The sequence below is a fragment of the Lynx canadensis genome, chromosome B4 (assembly GCF_007474595.2).
Source record: "Lynx canadensis isolate LIC74 chromosome B4, mLynCan4.pri.v2, whole genome shotgun sequence".
Taxonomy (NCBI): domain Eukaryota; kingdom Metazoa; phylum Chordata; class Mammalia; order Carnivora; family Felidae; genus Lynx; species Lynx canadensis.
This window is the reverse complement of record NC_044309.1, coordinates 92770977-92785552: the sequence shown is the minus strand read 5'-3', so window position 1 is coordinate 92785552 and position 14576 is coordinate 92770977. Positions and strand designations below refer to the sequence as shown.

The 14576-nt window shown below is 42.2% G+C and overlaps 1 protein-coding gene across 3 annotated transcripts in view; it reads left to right on the top strand.

The window, feature by feature from the left end:
- Positions 1-7661: 7661 nt before the first annotated feature.
- The window catches only part of MDM1 (Mdm1 nuclear protein), a 35533-nt gene continuing 28618 nt past the window's right edge, over positions 7662-14576 (top strand). The window contains exons 1-4 of one of the 3 annotated variants that reach the window (XM_030323162.2): positions 7662-7812; positions 8844-8958; positions 12480-12847; positions 14183-14317. In XM_030323162.2, the coding sequence (XP_030179022.1) occupies positions 7795-7812; positions 8844-8958; positions 12480-12847; positions 14183-14317 (636 nt within the window). In that variant the 5' untranslated portion in view covers positions 7662-7794. Of the gene's footprint in view, positions 7813-8843; positions 8959-11982; positions 12110-12479; positions 12848-14182; positions 14318-14576 lie in introns of those variants that run through there. The other 2 variants (XM_030323161.2, XM_030323164.1) reach the window with 2 other exon arrangements.

Here is a 14576-nt window from a genome sequence, read left to right as displayed (position 1 = left end):
TAAGGGTACCAGTGCTGACAGGGACCCTCCTTCACTCTTGAAGATTTGGGGACTAAAACTCTAACAGCTGCATTGAGACTGGCTCCCAATAGGAACAGAGATATTTTTGCCTATGGCTTCAAATACGTGTTGTTTGTTAGGAACATTGATTGCTTAGTAGGAACATGCTTATGGTGATGCACTTGTCCATGTTCCACTTTAGGGAAGGATAGTTGCCTCCTGTCTGTGCGCTATACTGTGACCTCCACTGGAGGGAGCTGCCTTACCCAAGGTCATGTTCTTTCTAGGGAAGCCCATTATATAGCCCAGCACAGGGCATGTCTCACAGGCTCTTTTAGTTCTGGACTCCCCATGGGGTTAGTTGAGGTTGTCAGGCCTGCTTTAAACCTGACTTCTACCCAGTCCTGCTCCCTTGCCCTCCCTTCCACAGATGTTGATCCCAAGGGCCTTCAGTAATAAACATTCAACACCTTCAACTTCATCTCAGGGTCCATCTCTTTCTCACAGAGCCCAGCCTGTAAGACTCTGTTTCCATGTCACCAATATTTGTCCACATCTCTATTTTGCAGTTGTCTCCTCCGCCATTCTCTTTGACCTCACCAATTTATATCTGGTTTATCCATTTACTGTCATTTTATAGTGTTTTGAGAGGGAATAGAGATAAATGCAAATATATAACCCACCATTGTATTGGTCAGAGTTAAACTGCAGAGAACATAACTAATTCAGATATTTAAAGCAGAGAGGGTATTTTCAGGGTATTCAGTGTTGAGGCAGATTTACTGAAAAAATAGACCTAAATTTTCATTCCTCCTCTATAATGTGACTTTGTGACTCCTCCCATCAAGGGTTGACTCTGTTTCCCTACTCTTTTTTTCTTTTTTTTTAAGTTTATGTATTTTGAGAGAGAAACAGAGCAGGAGCAGAGGAGAGGCAGAGAGAGAAGGAGAGAGAGAATCCCAACCTTGCACTGTCAGTGCGAAGCCCGATGTGGGGCTTGAACTCACAAACCGTGAGATCACGACCTGAGCCAAGACCAAGAGTCAGATGCTTAACCGACTGAGCCACCCCTGTTTCCCTAGTCTTAAATCTGGGTTGGCTGTTTGGCTTGCTTTGGCCAATGGAATGTGGTAGAAGTGATAAGTGATGGTGTGCTGGTTCTAAACCTAATCCTCAAGAGGCCTTGCACACTTTGCTCTCCCTCTTGGTACCCTCCTATCCCATGAGAATAATCCAGGCTGGCCTGCTGGAAGGTGAGGGAGCAATGATGAGTTTTCCTACTTGAGGTCATTGGAGACCAGCCAGCTTCTAGTTTACCCACCAAATAACCACTGAGCAAGCTCAGTGAGGTCAGCCAAGCTCAACCTAGGCTACTAGAACTGGCCAACTGACCCATAGAGTCATGAGCAATACTAAATGGTTATTGTTTTAAGCCACTCCTTTTGGGGGTGTTTGTTATACAGTATTATTGTAGCAATAGATGACTGACACAAAGTGGCTTACAGAATCCTTGGGAATGCAGAGGAGTAAATTCTAGAAGAGACAGATAGACTCACTAATGTCAGGAAGTTGTAGAACCAGGAAATTCAATGCTAAGTTAATAATAAGCCACCTCTCTAAGCCCTGGCTCCAGAAATCGGTCACTGCTGTGGTGACCAGGAAGCTGCTGATAGAGCTACCTTTTCATAACCATGCTATTGCTGCTACCGCCATAACCACAACAGTTGCTTATGCTTTGTCTTTCTTTCTCCCATCTAATTCAATTTATGCAAGTGCTTCTCATCAGCAAAATGTAAGTTACACCTGACCATCAGCTGCAAAGGGGTCTAGTGTCAAAGGGACTTTAGCTTTCCAGCTTCTGCAGTGCATGAGAAGGAGGCTGGAATGGATTTGGAGTGTCAGCCTCAGTATCTGCCACAGCTATGATTAACTCAAATGAAAAGGATTCCTAAAACTTATTCTGTAAGTTGTGCTCCGTGATATTGAAACAATTTCTTTAAATTCATTGTGCAGTATTTCACAATTGGCATATCACTATACTGTCAAACATTATTAATTCAATTACTGGAAGCTGAGAGAATGAACCACATAGTACTAAGATTTTATGAACTCATTGCTCCAGCAAAACCCAAATGAATGTTTTAAGGGAATCAACAATTATTAAGTCACTAAGGAGAGGAAAACTGATTTATGTTCTGAAAAATCCTTAGTCCCTTATTGGTATTTGATATAGCATTACTAATAGAACAGTGATTTCAGTAGGAATAATGGCAGGCGTTTGGTCTTGACCTGAAGTTATTAAGGTGCCTATATACTACATGATAAAAGAATATTTCAAAATTTATTTTGGAGTAGGGTAGAGATTTAGAAGGTTCTCAGGAAGACAGTGGATAGTGTCCTCTGGTCTGACCTTAAGACACGACACCTGGTTTTAAGTGGTCAGAGAATTAATGCTTCCAAATCTACAGAGTTAGTGATTCCAGAACAATCTGTGTCCTTGTGGATACTTTCCTAGCGATGGTGACTTAGGACAATAATCACTGACGAAAAGGGAAGGCAATTTTTTGATAACAAAATCATCAACAGTGAAGGCGTTAAAATGAAAAGAATTATGTGCCTTCAAATTTTGTTCTCTGTGTCTTGTTCAGTGGAGGCACAACATGTTATTATGGTATGTGAGGCTTGCAGTGACTTATGCCTTACTAAGAATTACTTTCTTTATTCAGTCATGGCCTTGTATGGCTAGAAGTCCCTCAGGCTCACCAAAAAAAAAAAAAAAAAAAGGAAAAAAAGTTCATGTTGTCAAGAGAACCTGGAGTCCCTCCAAAAGGTGCCCCGTTGATTCAAAAGCCAGACACTTCTTTGTCAACAAAGGCATCCCACGGCGAAAAGTCTGGAGGATAAATTGCACTTGGCTCATCGGTAAGTCTTAATCACACACCCTGTTTATTTGATTCTTACTGAAACTAATGTGAAGTATCAGCAATTTTGCTTCTGAAACAGAATCCATTGATTTAATTTTGTCATTTTTCTTTGCAGTCGTGTAATCAGAAATTCATTCATGTGAGGAAAAAGCAGTTAAAACTTATGGAAAAATGCCAAAGAAAGCGGCTGTCTGACTGATTGCTTTTTGGCAGAGGCTGAGATCAAGATTTACCAAGGAAAGCCCACGTATATGACCCAAGAGGAAGTTACAGAGCTCAAGAGCATTACTAAGCCTGGAAACTGGAATTTCAGTTACCTTGCAAGGTATTTCAGAAAAAATCACATATATGCAAACATAAGGCTGATGCATCACTGTGTTGATTGTAGGGTGGTTTCTAAAACAGCTTTACTCTGATTTCTAAAGCAGCCAGGGAAAATAAGATAACAGAGAGCAAGTAACTTACCTTTTTGAGACCCAATCTTGAGCAAATGTTAGTTCTGGCCTGGATTCAGCTACCTAGGGCAGAACAAAAGAGAAAGTGAAAGGTTCTCTCGATCAGGTGTTTCCCAGGATGGAACTTAAAAGCAGCTCTGTTATCCTGTCTGCTCTTTAGTCTGCAGTCTTGGATCAAACTTTCTGGCACTAGATTTAAAAGCATCTTCAGAATACCAGAGTGCTCACATTTAGCCCCTTTCTTGAATCCTCCTATCATTTCCTGTGTTCTTTGTGTGTATGTCTGTTCCTTCATTCAACTGTAATCAGATTTGAAACGGGCTGTATCTTACTCTTCTTTGTATCTTCTTTCTTCAACCCTTTGATAGTATTTTGCTTATATGCAGTATATTTTTGTTTGTAAAATAAAAATATGGTTAGAGGCACATATAGATTCAACGCAAATACAAATTTGAATACAAATACAAATTCTCCAATGTTTCAATTGCTGCTTTGAAAATGATAGGAGATTGTTAGGTTTGTGGAGTGATTGACTTCTTGTTTTTAATTTAATGGGTAGTATATTTATATTTCAAGTGCAAATAAAAGTTGTTTTTAAAGGATGTTGATATATTTTTGTCTCTAAAAGAGAAAACAGACCTATTGCAATATATGTAAATCAAAGTAAATCTAGAAAGAGTCAAAGGCGTTATTTCATGCGAAGAGAATAGTTGTAGTAGCTATCAATACCTTAAAGTCTCCATATATTTATAAGCTGTATGAAATGTTCTTCATCTTCATAGCTGCTACTAATGGAGTTGGACTTATGAGTGAGGGAAAAAGGGTCTGTGAATGATAACATCATTTTTCTTCTTTCTTTTGTCTTTCTCTTATACCAACCGATGGTATACTATACCCACCTGTAACTTGCCTTTTTTTTGAACTCCTTCCATGTTAGCTCATTAAAAAAAATGCTTCTTTCTTTTAAAGGGTTGGATAGGTAGAAGTTACTAAGTTACTGTCTTTCACTTTCAATCTTACCGTTTGGGCTGTGCAGATCCTTTGGATCCTGCTGACTAACTCCCTCTAGGTCTAAGAGAGGACACTAGCGACCAGAATGCCCGCTTTCACTCGCTTTTTGCTCTCAGCAGCACCTTAATGATGACTGTTTTCTCCATGGTAGTAGTTGGTTCAGTCTCCAACTTTTTCTTCTTTCTTTCTTTCTTTCTTTCTTTCTTTCTTTCTTTCTTTCACTCTCTCTTCCTTCCTTCCCTCCCTTTCTGTCATTCCCAGGGGCAGCCTCATTTTGTTCCCTAAGAGGCACCAGTACCAGCTGGGCAGAGGTCTCGCCAACTCCCTGAGGCCTCTAGGGCAAACCTCTGTGTTTCAGTAACATCAATATTTCCCTTTGCTTTTCCAACCTCAGGGGTGTGAGCTGCTTTCTGGAATTACTATCCTGTTTCTCCTTTTAGCTTTTCAAAGTTCTCTAGTAACTCATTAACCAATAGTTTATGTTAAGCTTTCTTTTTGGAAATGCCTCTGGTAGTTTCAGTTTTCCCAGCCAGACCCTGATGGATATAACACTTGACACCAGAAGCGGGTCCGACCCACCTGGACCTGCTGGGGTGGAAGCCCTAGGGAGCAGGGCGGCCTGCACTGTCATCTGGGCCTGCTGCATAGCCTGTTCTTGCTCTGGGCCCTGGAGGAAACACAATACATCTAACTAGTCCCCTGCAGACGGACATTTAAGTTGTTTCCAATACAGTAAAAACCTTCAATAGATAATTTTCACATATGGGCAAGTATATTTATAAGATAAAGTTATAAAAGTAGAATTGCTGGGTCAAAGGACTGCAAAACTGTCCTTCATTAGAGGTGGTACCAATTTAATCTCTCACAGATAATTAAGAGAAATCTATTTGCATGAGAAACAGAGACATCAACAAAGGGAAGAGGGAGCCAGGTATGACACTCTCGTCCTAGGAAGAGAGGCTTGGCTGTGGAAGGGAGAAGCTCATCTAGAACAGAATGTCATAGAATGACACAGAATGAAACCTATCACTTGAGGATTACTTTCTGGCCCAGACTCCATGGAATTCCCTTTGGAGAGAGGGAAGGCTGAAATACAAATGGAAAAACCCTCCAGGACACTTTGATACTCACTTAATAGAGGGTAACACAAAAAGGAGAGGGAGGTGCCTTGTCACAGATCACCAGCAGGACTGGGCAGTCGGAGAAGGCTTCATGCTGTGCCCAGTGGAGGCTCAGTACTCAGCACTTGTGGCTGTGGTGGCCAGTAGCAAGAGTGACACATGCAAATGTGTGGCTACTGAAATGAGAGGCAGTGTTGCCCTGCGTACTGTATGTGGTAGCTGTAAGCACATGTGAGACACCTCCCGGGACTCCCCCAAACACTTGGGTGGAACTTTGTAGGTGCTGGGTCTGTTTCTTGCAGTAGTAGAGAGTGTAAAAGCTGGTAAAACACAGGCTATAGGCTCATATACTAAGGTTGTCCCTTTTTGCATGTCTACGTCTTTGCCTCAAAAACTTGAGGAGGCTTTCATTTAAGAATAACAAAGCAAAGTACTCTTCTTCCTTGAGTCCCTTTAGCACCTCTCAGCCAACCCCGGTTGTGACTCCGTTATTTTTCCCATCTGCCGCTCTTGTCCTTTATTCCCTTCTCAGCAGAGCCCTACTGCAGTTACCATGGTCCTTGTTTAGCAGACAGGCTACATTCTACATGCCTGCTTTTATTGACTTCGCCTCAGCCTTCTGTCCTAACAAAGCTGTATATACAACCAGAGCTGTGTTTTTTCCTACTCTGTGCAATCTGGACTGTTTTCCTGAAGAGGACCTCCTTCAGTTTATGTTCCGCTGTGTCTTGTTTGTGCCATTCTCAATTTACACGACAGAGATGCTGTCATCACCAATTAACATTTATCAAGGGCCCCCTGGATGCATGGCCACATAGGGGCTAATTTAATATTCTCTTTGTTTCAGGTATCAGGTGGCTCTTTCAAATGAATTTTTAAGTATCTCAGTGATGATGAAGAAGAACAGAGACATCAATTAGGATTCACAAAGACAAGTCTTTGCAGAAAATGCTTAGAGCATCAAGGATTGTTATTAATATTTGAAAGTTTAAAAGAGGGTATACTTTTCTTTCGTCAACAAATGACAAAAGTAAAGGCACTATTTTCATTGTTCCTGGAAGAAGCTGGGCAGTATTCCATTCAGACATCTGCCCTGTGATCGTCCCGTTTTCCTCTTTATTTCAGTCCTTCTAATCTCCAAGGGTGAGTCCGAATATTTCTTCCTGAGGCTTCTTCTAATCATCTCTGCCCTTAAGGACAACTCCCTCCTCCAACTCCTGTAGCCCTTATCATCATACCTGCCATTTGAAAATTTAGCACAATGATACATTATATATTATTGAATAAATATATGTTCATTCTCTGCAAGTATGTTAGAGAACTGTCTGGACAGTTTATTTCTTTCCCAGCACAGTGTTCTGTCAACGGGAGAATCTCAAAAAATACTTACAGATGATGATGACAAGTCTATTGAAATTAGATGCAATTTTATTTTTTTAAATGAATGAGAGGAGAGACAACGCTGAAGCTTTAGAAGCTGAGACTCACAAGCATCATTAATGTTTTCTAATATTAAGAGCTATATATACTTTTTTTTTTTGCGGGGGCGGGGTAGTGGGAGGCAAAAACATCACTGAAAGTAAGCAGTTTATGTTTCAAGAGTAAATAATTTTTTTTTTTTTTGGCCTGCCTAAGCAATACTTCTTTTTAGCCTATCCCTTTTGATGCGACAGTAAGTGATGTAACATGGCTGTCAGTTGTAGGACCTGATATTCAGGAGAACAGACCTGAACATTCTCATTTCAGAAAAAGAAAACATTTCGGTTTCGTCACAGATTTGGAATTAAGAACACACCTTCATGTTTTCTGACGTCACGAACCCGGCGCAGCGAGGCCGGTGACAAACGAATCCCACCTGCAGGTAGACCCACAGCCGCACGCGACCCTCAATACCAGCAGCAGCTGAGCTCTCCCCAGGACGAAGCTCCCGCGGGGCCCCACCCACCCGGTTCCGGGAGCCTCATTGGCCAGTCTTCCGCCCGCCATTTCTGTTAGTCGCCGGGATTTGTCACGGGAGGCGGGCGTCCCCCATTCGGGCACTGATTGGTCGAATCTTAATGACGGCAAGAAGTTCTCGGGGTCTCTATTGGTTCTTAAACCTCAGAATGGGCGGTGAAAGGCAGAGCGTAGGGGCTCAAGGAGGGAAGCGCGGAGTGCGCCGGCGCGTAGTCGGGGACGCCAGGCTGAGGATTTTGCTAGGGAACCGACTGTTGTCGCCCCGCCCCCTCGGGGCTTTTTGTCCCGTTAACTGTCGGAGTGGCGGGGGCTCTAGCGCCGAGCGACATGCCGGTGCGCTTCAAGGTGAGGCCGTGGTCTCCAGATCCTAAGTCTGCTGCGAGGGGGGGGCGGGGGGAGTCGTGGCGGGGCGGGTGCCGGCGCGGGGGCCGCGCTGGCTTTCTGCGCGGCACTCCTGGGCCCCGCAATGCCTGTCAGCTCCCGAGCCTGCTTGCCAAGATCCTGAGGGATGCTTGCCTCCTCCACCTAGCTCCCTCTCCGCTCACACACATTTCCGAGTTGCAGTATGGAGGCGTTTGGTGGTGTTGAGAGAGATTGATTTTGGAGGGCACAGGGGAGTGGTGATGGAAGGAGGGCGCTTTGTAATGGGATCTAAGGTGGCTTCAGATTGGGACACCTGTAGCCCATCTCACATCTCAGCCTTTTACCCTCCGCCCCCTACCTGCCCTTTAAAACTTTAAAGTGCCTATGTCTTTTAAAGGATCGAGAAATGGGACCCTGGCTAGGTAAAGATAGGGTGTAAGAAATATACAGTTTTCATAGTTGTGCGTAAGTTTCCGGTAGGTGGTAGGTGTCAGGGTCAGGCACCCATCAGCATAACAGTTGACCACAGCCTTCCACAAACCCTGTTTTATTCTTTTATCTTAAGGGCTTGTATCCAGAATGGGATGGGAATTCGTCTTTGGTTGACTTTACAACATTTCGAGAGGTACTAGGCCTAATACCGGATACTGTGTACTCATTGCCGGCGTAATCAGTAAGGATAATTATAGCGATGGGGATTTAGATTGTCACCTGTTATCAGACAAGAGCTCAGGCTTTGGAATCAGACAACCAGCAAAAAGGTAGCTGCTCAGGGAGTCGGATTCCTGCCAGCATCTGCCTCAAGTGGTTGTGAGGATTAAAGGATAGAAGACGTGTGAACTGCTTAGCACAGGGCTGGGTAAATATTAGTTGTTATTAGGGAGCTCTTCTGTGTTTATCAGTCTCCAGGCTTTCAACTCTTTTCATGGTTCCGAAATTATTTTACTGATGTCTTTTTTTTAAAAACAATGTCCATTAATTGCGTTGTACTTAAATTTTATTTTGTATCTCAGGGGCTGAGTGAATACCAGAGAAACTTTCTGTGGAAAAAGTCATATTTGTCAGAGTCCTATAATCCCTCGGTGGGGAGAAGGTACCCATGGGCTGGACTTAGATCGGATCAATTAGGTAAGCTGAACAAACTAATAGTCGTTGTAACTTAAATAAAGCTTGGGGTTAAGTTTGCAAAAATTGATTAAGAATTGTGAAGCATTGTTCCATTGGTCTGGTTGACATATTTGTTTAACAGCTATTTACTGAGGGCTTGCTATAGGCCAGGACTATTCCCAGCTTCTAGGGACATAGCCTTGAATCAGACAAAGACCCTTAATTGTGGGCAAAAAAAGTAAACAGGTAACTCAATAAGTAAACTAGGGGACTTCAAGTTGTTATAGGCTAGCATATAGATAACTTGGGGGAGGGGTGGGTTGGAGGGAAGCCTCAGTGGTCAAGAAAGGCCTTTCTGAGGAGTCATACTTGAGCTGAGATGGGACGGCTGAGAGCAGCCAAGCCTGGGGAGGTGTTCTCCCAAGGTCTTGAGGAAGGGAAACTTAGATTAAGTAGCTTGCCCAAAGTTCATAGCTAGTAAGTGGCAGAACCATGATGTGAAATCAAATCTGTTTTGTTGAAAGCCCATGAGTTCAGAGGCTGTATTTTTGTCATCACACATGTTTCCTCCTGGTATCCCAGGGAAGTCAGCCCTAGGCCAAGGTTTCCCAGAGAACGGTGCAGAGGAAAAGAAACAGAGTGACTTTATCCTACCTGCCTGTTTCACTGGCCCTCACTAGAATAGAAGATCTCGAAGAGCAAGGGCTCTGGTTGTCTTCCTGCCTAGTAGATGACACCTCCTCCAGTGCTTATGCAAACCAGTGTTTGAATGAATGAATGTGAGTTTGGACCTCCATTAGCTTTGATCTTGGGAAAATTTGATCTGTTTTACCAGGTGGGGTTTAGGAAACCCATTGCACAGGATTGCTGGGAGGGATTAAATGAGATATTCCTTGTTAAGGGGCAGGTGCATATATACAGATGAGTGCTTGGGGCCTCACATGTGAGCATGCTTTATGCATGGTATGTATGTCCCTCAAATATTAGATATTTGAAGCCAAGAAAAGACATATGAGAAATAAGCATAATTTTCCCAAGCCTGGGAAATTAGTAAAATGAGGAGAGGGTTTCTGGGATTAGATTTGGAGAAAAAAGGGAAAAGTGGGCTAGAGTCAGTGGCTCTCGGTTCCTCTGAAGCATCAGGATCCTTTGCCCAGAGCCTGACTTCAAACACTGGATGTCTCTGCTTCTTGGGCAAGATGGTGCTCAGTCCTCCAAATGACTCGAAATTCTACAAATTTGAGGCTCTATTAGATTAATACAAAATAAATCTTGAAGTATATATATCCCACTGATGGCCTGTTATGATACTGCGGAATTGGTTAACCAGACTGTTGTGCCCATAACATTGTAGCTTAGATCAGTTACATTTGAGGGTGGGTATGTTGAGACAAGACTGGGAGCAAAGCCACTTTAGAGTATGGTACATTATGAAAGCAGGAATGGTCTAGGGGAGGTATGTGAATGGGAAATAATTAGATTAGGGGGAGGGGCAGAGTGAGAACTTCAGAAAGGCAGGTGGGAGGAATAACAGCCATTTTACCTAGGACTGGCTGGGTGTTCTGTTAACAGTGTATTTTTTCCCCTTAGTGTATTTGGTGCTCAGAGATTATGGCAGACCACTTGAGAATCTTCCCCTTTCATTTTGCTCTTCTACCAGAAGCCTCTCTGTGTTAAAACAGAGAGAAGTCTAGAGCAATGGTCTTCAAATTTTTGCTTTCATATCCCTTAAAAGTATTTAGAAAGTCTTTGCATCCTTTCACATTTTTTTAATGTTTATTTATTTTTGAGAGAGCGAGCGAGAGAGGGCATGAGCAAGTGCATGTGTGCGAGCGGGGAGGGGCAGAGAGAGAGTGGGACAGAGGATCCAAAGTGGGCTCTGTGCTGACAGCAGAGAGCCCTATGTGGGGCTCGAACTTGTGAACCGTGAGTTCATGACCTGAGCCAAAGACAGTGCTTAACCAACTGAGCCATCTAGGTGGCCCTCACATTTTTAAGTTGACATTTAATTTTTTTAATCATAAGTGTAACAAATTCAGTTTGTAACAAAGTGAAATCAAAGGATGTGATTTCTGGCTTATGGAATATCATGCATATGTTTGACTTACGTTCTGTTAAAACTTTGGAGCAGCCAATATAGCTGATTCACTTTACGGTAAATGTTCATCATATAAGTGGTAAAGTTAGTCCTCATTGGCAAACTAATCAGGCAAATTAGAATTATTTGCTGTGAGAACGAAGTCTAACTTTATTTTTCAATCCCTATAAATGTGTTAACATATATTCATTTCGCATGACAACCCTCTTACCCCCGAGTTTTAATTCTAAGATAGTTAGATGGGAAAAGTGTGAAGATGGGTGAAATAAGGCACTGTTCTTTTGTTATTTGTCATCTCTGCCTTCTTTGCTTTGCTGTCAGGTACTCTCTCTTGGTAGTTATACTTTTTTGAATTGTCCCTTTGTCTTTCCCACCTACGAGAATTTTTTATTCCTTGGGGCTGGCTGAGAGGTGTGTCTTCCTTTTGTGAAGTGGGAAGGCGGGGATGGGAACGAAGACTGCAGACAGCAGGTGCAACTCTCAGGCAGACCAACATTGGGATAATAGTGCATACAGAGTTAAGATCTGCAAAATGATTCCCTTACGCGGCCCGTGTCTGCTTATCCCCTAGAATGTCTCCATATGCCTCCAGACACATATGCACCCAGTTTGAAGACCACTAATCTAAGGAAGTCTTGTAAGGGAGGGGACCCTGGGTTCCATGGCCAAATCATCCTTGACAGAGGCTAAAGAACTCCTGCCAGATTTTCAGTCCACCTTTCCTCTCCTTCCCTCTAGTCTTACTCTTTCTTCCCCACCCTGCTAAGTCTTCTTTCTATTTAAAGAATGGCCCCAAACTAGGACAGTGTCTCAGTGGCTGTCATTCCACAGAGCTCCTCTTACTTGGGTAGAAGGTTAAGTTTTTTGGACATTTGCTTGCCAGACAGAAATATAGAGAAATAGTATCTTAGCTCTTGTTAAAAGGGTTCATTCTCTTTAATTCTCAGGAAATCAAGGCAAATGTAGAACCAAGATCCAGCATAATGACATCTCATCCCTTCTCACCTTGGTCTACTGTGCATAAGAGAAGCTTTGTGAAAAGTTCCAAATTTTGACAGTACTAGGGCCCATTGTTCTGTTAAGTAGCACAGGAAAGTAATTAGAAACGGAGGCAACATGTCCTGCTGGCTTTGCCAGGCCCGTCACGTTGCGATTCTAGTGACTTGTGTTGGGGTAACTCGAACATTGTGACCCCAATTTTTAATTTTTTTTATGTAAAAAAAAAGTTAATACTTTTTAAAAGCAAAATTAAAGATTTTATGTTGAAGAACGAACTATACCTATTTTTTTTTTTTTTTATCTTGCAACTTTAAGGACATTGTGTGTATCTCACCTGGGATTTTTCAGTTCCATTTCTCCTCTCTTAAGTGTTATTAAAAGTTGTCTTTGTAACTTTATGCTATGGTAGAGCTTTATGGCAATTTCTGTATACTATATTTTGTAGGAATCACAAAAGAGCCAAGTTTTATTTCAAAAAGAAGAGTCCCTTATCATGATCCACAAATTTCAAAATCTCTTGAGTGGAATGGAGCTATCTCAGAGAATGATATTGTATCACCAAAACCTGAAGCCGCAGAAACAGAATTACAAGAAGCAGAACAAAAAGAAGATGTTAACCAAGAAAGAGTTCTTGCACTAGAAGCCTCCAGGGTTCCCAAAAGAACCAGGTCTCACTCTACAGACTCCAGAGCTGAAGGGGCTTCAGATATTGTGGAAAATAATGAGGATGTAATAGAAGGTCATATACCGGTTAATGAAAATGAGGAACTGGAGCATTCTACCAAGCTGCTTTCAGAAAATGTAGATAATGGGGTAGGTATATTCACAGTATTTCTTTTCAAAAGCATAGAATTCTTTGTAAATGTCATCATTTCACTAATACTACATTTTATGCTTAAAAATTTTCCATTGTTTTATTTTTTTAATCTGATGTCTTATAGAATAGTTAAGAGGCTGTTGACTTTAGTTATTATGAGTTCTATTTTTTTTTAATTTTCTTTTTAATGTTTATTTTTGAGACAGAGAGAGACAGAGCCTGAGCGGAGGAGGGTAGAGAGAGAGAGGGAGACACAGAATCCGAAGCAGGCTCCAGGCTCTGAACTGTCAGCACAGAGCCTGATGCGGGGCTCAAACCCATGAGCTGTGAGATCATGACCTGAGCTGAAGTCGGACGCCCAACCGACTGAGCCACCCAGGTGCCTCTTATGAGTTCTATTCTTAATAGTTGCCAGTTTGTACTGGTTATACTAAGATATCTCTTCATTGGATGGGCAGCCTGCCTCTGGATTTTATTCATCAAATATCAGCACCAGAATCCTAAGGGAGAGATCAAATTGAGACAGAGAAGGGGAGTAGTAAGCCATTACCCCTGGCAGGGGTGGTGAGCTGACTTCTACCTAGGCCCTTTTCAATTTCTTATTGTGGACACAAACAACATCTCAATTGACAGAATGCAAAAGGAAGGGCAGTTCTGGCAGGATCTCAAAGATCTTCGAGTTCTGCTCTCCTATGTCACACCTGGCCTGTGGAACATCCCTGCAAGCACATAAGCATAGGCTTTGGGGACCTGTGCAGACACCTCGCCGCCTCCCACATTTTTCTCCAGTCCACTACCTCTTCCCCATTTCGTGTCCACTGTGGACTGGAACCACGGAGAGGCGTTCAGAAGTGTTGGTGAAGAATCTGTGGCTCGTTGCGAAAACCAGGGGGTACAGTAGAATCAAGGAAGGTGATGTGTAAGTGGTGGGCAAGGGAAGGGGTGTCGCAGAAGCAACGTGTGAATAAGGCAAGGTGCTGCTGTTTCTTAGTCATAGATTTAATTGTGAAAAATTGGTAGGAAGAGACTGAGAGGTGCTGTCTTTTTCTGGGATGCACAGTGATTCATTGACAATATTCAGAAAGAAATTTTAAATAGTTTAAAAGAGAGATCATCAATTAAAAAGAGTTTGCTGTACAGCGGTGTGCATGTAATTAACAATACCGTATACTTAAAAATTTGTTAAGAGGGTAGATTTCATGTTATACGAAATATGTTATAATGTCTTTTTGGTTTTTGTTTTTACCGCAGTAAAAGAAAAAGTTTTAATACAAAAGATAGTATTAAGAAACTTTTAATGACTGTGGGTGGGGTATTTCTTTCCCTAACAGTTGAATAGAGTTCTTCGGAAGAAAGCAGGACTGACTGTTGTTCCTTCACATGATATCTTGAGAAATTCTGAATATCAAAGGCAGTTTGTTTGGAAGACCCCTAAAGAAGCTGCTCCAGTTTTTACAGCCAATCAGGTAGTTGAATGGATGTAATATATTTTTAAGTATCATCCTCTGATCTAGTAATGCAGATTTACACAGAACTAAGGGCTAACAGAAATTAGGTACTTCTTCAGTGAGCCTGGAGGTAGGTTCTAGAAAAGTGAAAATAAGAGTTTTTCTAACATCCTTCTGTTACTTCGATCTATAGTAGTAACATGACACTATCCTAGGCCACTGATGGTCACTGTTGCCAGATCCATCACGTACGCTAAATATGAGACAGGGTAGTGAA